Source organism: Pygocentrus nattereri, chromosome 1 (assembly GCF_015220715.1).
Source record: "Pygocentrus nattereri isolate fPygNat1 chromosome 1, fPygNat1.pri, whole genome shotgun sequence".
In the NCBI taxonomy this organism is placed as follows: domain Eukaryota; kingdom Metazoa; phylum Chordata; class Actinopteri; order Characiformes; family Serrasalmidae; genus Pygocentrus; species Pygocentrus nattereri.
The window spans coordinates 49,730,187-49,737,721 of record NC_051211.1 but is presented as its reverse complement, the minus strand read 5'-3'; the positions used below and the strand labels follow the sequence as shown (position 1 = coordinate 49,737,721).

The 7,535-nt window shown below is 42.6% G+C and overlaps 1 protein-coding gene across 1 annotated transcript; it reads left to right on the top strand.

The window, feature by feature from the left end:
• The first annotated feature begins 476 nt into the window (after positions 1-476).
• On the top strand, positions 477-7,193 carry nfyba (nuclear transcription factor Y, beta a). Its single transcript, XM_017698906.2, has 7 exons — positions 477-604; positions 3,080-3,173; positions 4,872-5,005; positions 5,092-5,289; positions 5,370-5,445; positions 5,641-5,720; positions 6,702-7,193. The coding sequence occupies exons 2-7, from the start codon at positions 3,080-3,082 to the stop codon at positions 6,732-6,734; spliced, it is 615 nt and encodes a 204-aa protein (XP_017554395.1). The 5' UTR covers positions 477-604; the 3' UTR covers positions 6,735-7,193.
• The last annotated feature ends 342 nt before the right edge of the window (positions 7,194-7,535 follow it).

Genomic DNA, 7,535 nt, shown 5'->3' with positions numbered 1-7,535 from the left:
TGAGGGAGAAGCGGCTTAGAAAATGGGTGGATGGATTTACTGAGAGAAGCAGAAAATGCAAAACCAACTTCTACAACCTGAAATATCTCTATAGTTTAAAGATGTTTAAGTTGTTAATTCGGCGGCATGGCGTGGTGGGTAGCGCTGTTGCCTCACAGCAAGGAGGGCCTGGGTTCGAGTACCCAGCCGGGCGAGCACGGGCCTTTCTGTGTGGAGCTGGCATGTTCTCCCTGTGTCTGTGTGGCATCATGAAACACATGTTCTGTTCATTTGAGGGGAGGTTTTGCAAAAAAAATGCACAAGTATTTCATGCAGTTACTGAATTAGCTGCCTTATGATTTGGTCATGTAAATTCAGATGGACAAACCAAAACATGCCCTGGAGAATAAGAGGTTAGGACACATTTTGAAATGTGTTTTTAGGTCCGACACTCACTCTCTGGGCCCTCTGCGTGCATCACGTCCCCGAGTTTCCCACCTAGTGGGTAAAGGAGGCGGTGCAGTACGGACATGCAGCTTCGCGCTGGGACTGGCTCTTTCGCAGCCATTTTCTGTCCAACCACACGGCCGTTTGGAGAAGGTAACCAACCAGGGCTTCATTGCAGGTTTGTATCTGGCTCCGGCCAATGATTGCTAACCGATTTCTCGTTAGCTCGAATGAAAATGTCCGTCTCGGACTGATTTTTCCACTTGTTGTCTCTCGGAATGAGCGATTGAAAGCAGGAAGTGTCGAGAAAACATGGTTAACTGCAGACAAGTTGGGATTGTGTTGTGGGATGAGCACAAGGCCCACATCGAGTCCCCGAGCGGAGAATTTCTTTGTTGGGCGCTCGGACGAGGCTGAGTTTGGCTTCCCGGTCGAATTTTCTCTGTTCCACCTTAAATGGGGCAGCAGTGACTTTTTGGCGCCTGAGCAGCTTCTCCGAATTCCCACGTCCCGCCTTAAGCGGTGCTGCAGTTGCGTTCTGGCGCCCGAGCAGCTTATTCGCCAGGTTTTTTTGTGTTGTTGTTCGAATTTTCCCGTTCCACCTTAAATCATGGTAACTGAACTGCTGCGCCATTTAAGGTGGAACGGGACAGTTCGAGCAAGGAGCTCGAGAGTCTCGGCTTGGTTTAGCTTAGCATTTCACTCTCCCGGTAAAAATGCCACCGCAGCATAAACGACGGAGAAGTACGGGCGACGGTAGCCTCGTGGTTTTCTGCATTGCGGGTATGTAGCGTTAACGTCTCCGTGTTTACCGGCCGAGCGGCTCGCGTTGACCGGTAACAGCGGCTAGTGCAGTTAGCCAGCTTTCAAATTAGCTAACGCTAGCTAGCTTAGCTGTTGTGCTATGTTGGCTCACTTTGGGTGAAAACGCGCCGCAGATTCGGAAGGGAAACGTTCACGAAACGTCTGGGTAGACGTCTGCTGGTAGAGGGTGCGTGTCTTTGAGATTATTTGCTCAGCAGATGTGTTTTTGCTTTCAGTTTTCATGTTAGACCGCCGCTCGAACAAGCCAGGTAGGTTAGCTCCCCGTGAAGCTAACGTTAGCCCGGCTGCGCTGCCGTCCGCTATTCCCAAACTCGAACCGGGAAGAGGAGCATTGAGCTCTAGTTGTTGTGAGACTGGATCATATTTTCCTTCAGTGTGAAAAGGTGAAGATATAAACACTAAGGACATCCTTTCAGAACTGGCTGGGGGCAAAAAAATATCGAGGTACATCTGGTTAGTTGATGGAGTGTCTGTGAAGGTTGGTCAGTTACTGGAAGATTAAAAAAAACATTGAATTTCTGGCTTTAGTGAATGTTTAGATCGTGTGATGTAACGTTAGCTATATACAGGGTGGGTCAAAAGGACAGGTTTTATTTTATTATCCACCTTTATCTCTGTGGTCATGTCAAACAAATTGCGTATGCTGAGAAAATCCGCAACAAACACCACCTTCAGCACCGCGTCGAAAGGCTGGTGACAGCTAATAAAATAAAATAAGATAAAACGGAGTCCTGTGACTTTTGACTCGCACTGTACTTTATGCATACCTGTCGATGTACTGAGGTGATTCCCCGACCAAAAATGTGGAGGATGGGTGTTCGTTTGTTGTGTGAGTAATAGTGGGTGTCCTACCTGAAATGTGGTTTCACCGTACACGATATGTTGTGATCTGTTGACCTCTGATAAAATGGAAAATGCAAAGTTGTGCCACATTTAAAATAACAATGATGAATAAAAATTATAAATGCAGTGATTATTATTATTTTTTAATTCAACACTTCACACACTTTTCAGTGTTAAAGTTCTGACTCTATCCATGATATACTCTACTGTGATAAATGGGGCAGACGTGGGCTGGAGGTTAGGGAACCAGCCCTGTGACCGGAAGGTTGCCGGTTCGATCCCCAACGCTACATGACTGAGGTGTCCTTGAGCAAGACACCTAACCCCCAACTGCTCCGTGCTCACTGCTCCTAGTGTGTATGTGGTGTTTCACTTCACGGATGGGTTAAGTGTGGAGGTGAAATATCCCCATTGTGGGACTAATAAGGGTCACTTAACTAATGATATTGCAATAATGATGCTGTTTAATGTAATAGACATGTTGATGAAGATCCTCACTAAGCTACCTTTTATATTGATGGATTAGTTAGGTAGTTAAGTGTTACTTATTAGTCCCACAACGGGGAAATTTCACCTCTGCATTTAACCCATCCGTGAAGTGAAACACCACATACACACACTAGGGGGCAGTGAGCACCCTTGCCTGGGCGGGGGGCAGCCTTATCAGCGGGTCCCTGGGGAGCAGTTGGGGGTTAGGTGTCTTGCTCATGTACTGTCGGCGCTGGGGATCGAACCAGTAACCTTCCGGTCACAGGGCCAGTTCCCTAACCTCCAGCCCACGACTGCCCCCCCCTTATTCAATTACAGTTGGTTTTCTGTCCAACATAGTGGTCTTTTAGCGCTCTGTATGTCTTGAATGTATGTACACTGACTGACAAATTATAGAATAAACAAATTTGTTGTGAAATTGTGCCTATATATTTTTAGACTTTACAAAACTGTGTTTCATGACTCACATATGATGCTGATTTAATTTTGTTTATAGATGGACGGCGACAGTACCACCACCGATACCTCACAGTTAGGTATAACTGGTGAATACATGGCTGGAGGACACTATGTGCTTCAAGCTCCAGATGGTAAGAAGGAACTAAAGAGGAATGCAGATTTTTCAAAAATTTGACATAATTCAATGGTTGAGATTAGGGATGCATCAATACAGATACTGGTATCAGCTGTTGGGCCCAATCCCTTGCTCATTTACTCGTACCCATAAAAATTCACTGATATCAGCGTACCAATACGTGCTGTGGTGTAAGCCAAGCGGAGCTGCCGCACTAATGAATAAGCAACTCCAGCTGGCAGTGAAGGGTCTGCTCACACAGAGAAGTGTTACTGACTGTCGAGGTTGGATACAGAGTCACTAGTCACTTTATTCCGCCTTGGCAGATTCCCAGTAGACCTGCTTGTAACTTTACATGGTTTTCGAACTCACAATCACTTCCCCAATAGAGGTGGAAACACTCAGGGTAGAAAAAAGGAGACAGAAAAATTGGCGTTTCCTACCGAAGTCTGTCTATGCCAACTTTACTCAGTTTGACTTCATGGAATTGCAGTATAAACATTAATACGCTGATATGGTTTGTAAAATAGGCTGTAGAGAGGCTGGATTGTTGCCTGGTTTTAGCTTCCATGCACAGTGTTAGCAGCTCTGCTTAGTTCCTCTTTGCTCAGTATGGGTACAGCGTGTTGTTTTGAATGAATAGATGTAAACAAAGACAAAGAACACCTTCACTGAAATTGTGAACAGAGCCGTCTGTAGAGGCTGCGTTTCCTGTAGCATGGACTGCGTGTGTTTACACAGTGTTGAGTATATAAATCATAGGCTTTGTACAAAGTGGTTTGTTGAAATATACGGTGTGAGACGCCAAAGAACAAGATTTTTAAAATCACATGGTGAATGTGCATCCTGAAGGGTTTTAGATTATCGCCTGTGATCAAATTTGTATCCTTTCAATATCAATTATTTTTAGGATTATATTTCTTTGGCTTTTGTATCTCTATAAGGCTTGTGATATGGTTTTGTGTTGTTTCTTCATGGACATCATGGTGCTTGGAGAGTGAGTGATTGTTTCTTAAGAAAGTGACTGTGACACGAGAGAAGGACTTCGTTTATGCCCGTCTCTGATCTACCCTACCAGACATGGCAGGGGCCTGTGGTACAGGAGTTGGAACTGGGTATTTCTGTCATAGAAGTAGGTGAAAGGTGACCGTTTGGAAACCTTCATGGCCTTCAGCCTGACTGAGAGAGACTGGCTGATGTCATTAGGATGCATGAGTGTTCGGTCTTTGTTGACTAAACCTTACCAGTGACACTGTTTTAGTCTGCTAATGTTTTTGCATTAGTTAAGTGTTTACGTGAGGTTGTGTGTGTGTAGATCTGTTGACCTGTTGAGATTTATTTTTCTACAGTCTTTTGTGTTCGCTTTTATGTTCCTGTAGCACAAAAACTCCTATTAAATTTTATTATCCATTCTTTTTTTAAAATATAATTTACAACAAATGTCTTGTGTCTATATTGCATCACAGAAAATAAAGAGCAAGCATTTTTTCATACATTTCAAATGTTTTATCTGAATCTTACTGTGGTAAATTACCCAACGACCACAACTAGGCAGAACTCATTAATAAATGGCAAACGAATGAATTATAGGTTTAAAATATCAGATTGAACTAAAAAATGAACGAGAGAGAAGATTTCTGTATTATTTTGATTAGGAAATGAATGGTTTTCAATGTTCTTTTTTTTCCCCGCTCCCTTTTTCTTCTCTGACTAGACGATGGTGATGATAGTCTGCACGACCATGAAGATGGCAATGGTTGTAAAGACAATCTTAGAGAGCAGGATATTTATCTCCCCATTGCTAATGTAGCGCGCATAATGAAAAACGCCATCCCACAGACTGGAAAGGTTAGTCTGCTTTCATCACTTACTGACATGAATACATCTAAAAGAATGACATTATTTAAAAAGTATGATCTTTCATTTCCTTGTAGATAGCTAAAGATGCCAAAGAATGTGTACAGGAGTGCGTGAGCGAGTTCATCAGCTTCATCACGTCAGAAGCCAGTGAGCGATGTCATCAGGAAAAACGTAAAACCATCAACGGAGAGGACATCCTGTTCGCCATGTCCACGCTTGGTTTCGACATGTACGTGGAGCCTCTCAAGCTCTACCTGCAGAAGTTCAGAGAGGTATGGGTCACGCTCATGACACGTGTGTCCCTGGTCTGTGGTAGAAAGTAGCAGGTTAAATAAAGTGTTTTATGTTCTAGGCAATGAAAGGTGAGAAGGGCATTGCAGTGCCAGTTTCAGAAGGCCTGGGAGAGGAACTGGCTGACGACAGTTTCTGTAAGTAGGCGCTAGTGGATCTTGGCCGACGAAACCGATTCGTTCTACATGTTGTGTGTTATCGAAATTATCTAAAAGCACACTGTGTGTTCTTTTATTGTTTTGGGCATCTAATATGGTCCCTTAAGAAATGGAACATTATCTCTGCCTTTGCTTTTGTGTGCCACGTTAACTCTACACATTTCCCTCTTGCAGCAAATCCGTTGTCTGGAGGATTAATCTCACCTGACGGCCAGCAGCAGAATGTCATGGTGTACACCACCTCGTACCAACAGGTAGCCACTTGTAGCACATGTATATGTCGCTGCTGTCATAACAAAACATTTGAAAATAACTGTTGTCCTTTACATTTCATGATAAACGGACCAAAATAAACGACTTCAAATGACTTTGGTTCCGTTGACTTACATTAAAAGTGAAGTATGTTTTTTTTCCTTCTCCTGTAAAGTTACCATTTTGGAGATACAAGGTTTTGTTCTGACAACAGCAATGTACTCAAACGCTTGTGTTAAAGATATTGCTATTTTTATTATTTTTTTTCATCAATACACTCTCCATGCAAGCAGCACTGACATCAAAGATTAATCCATTAACAGCACATGGATTTTTTCGTGACATGGCGCAGTGATACAGAGTTCAGTGGCCGGTTGCCTATAGGCTAGTTGTAATGTGTTTACTAAGTTCGGTTTATGCATCACTAAATCAGAACAGGTTGCACCACACAAACTAGATTTAACGTTGAGCTTAGTAGTTACTAAATATTTACACCTCCCCCTGAGCAGGTGTGTGTTTTGGGGAAACCATCAGAAACAACATAGAAAACACGACCAAAAGGTTTCTTGGTTAACGAAGCTAAAGAGTATAAACGCTATGCTTAGTTTCAATCGTCGCCCTGGTTTAAACTCCAAGCATGAAGCTAAACACCAATGGCTCCAGCTCAGTGCGCCTCAGCAGCTGCCCAAACTTATAAATTGGCTTAGACAGCCCGAGTTTAGGACCAGAACTATGTTTTTATAATTACCAAATTATTTAATTATATATTTAAAAATGAATGGCCTGTCCCTGCGATGGAGAACTTTAAGATATAGGTTATGATCTAACAAGTGATATGCTTTCAGTAACCTGTTAGGTCAGACAGATGTTGTAAATGTTCCTATTTAAATCTTCTGTAGATCTTCTGGTGCTCTTGTGTCAGAGGAGCTGCAGTAAACTTGGGTAATAAAGTACTTGTCCTTTTTTTTTTTTGTCTCCTTTAGCTCCCTGGTGTTCAGCAAATCCAGTTCTCATGACCTGGTTCAGCTCTAGACCATGCAGGTTCTGACTGTTCCGAAGGACAGGTTGGTCTCTCACCTTGAGAAGATTTACTTGCACGCCGCTTTGGAAGATGGAGAGATGATGGATTATGAGCAGGGAGAGAACCACCCGCTGGCAGAGAGCCTGAATTTGTACATTTTCTTAGTGATGTCTGTAATTCACGCAGTAGTCATTTGTTACCATTATAATTTTAAAGTCTGTTGGGTAATTTCCTCCGACTGAAGACTGCCACCAGTTTTTTGTGAATTTTCTGTCCCTTTTATTTGTTAGGAGTTTTTAAAGTGTGGGAAGTGTGGTGGGGGTGGGGAAGGGCAATATCAAGCTTACATACAATAAAGGGATTTTCATTTGATTTCTATTTGAATCAAGATTAATAACTTAATGTCAGTTGTCAATTTCATGTTGATTCTTTGAATAAAAACATGAAGGAGAAATGCCTACGCCTGGTTTACTGTGAGAATTTGAACACATTTAAAACAGGCCATGTAATTTTCGTTGTCATTGAATGAAATGAGCCAAATTTCCACTAAAGCCTGGAGAGGGAAAGTTAGACACTAAGCCCTTTTAATGTTAACGGTCAGTACAATCTTGTTGGCGAGTTTTAAAGGGCCTGTGATATACGTCTATTATTTAGTACGGAGTCTGCATATGATAACTTAAACTGCAACAGCAACCCATTTTGAAATGATTGTGTTTGTGGTGTCACAAAAACTCATTTACATATATCTGCCTATTCGTGCTTAAGGTCTGAGGAGCATTTCAGTCTGGACTACCTT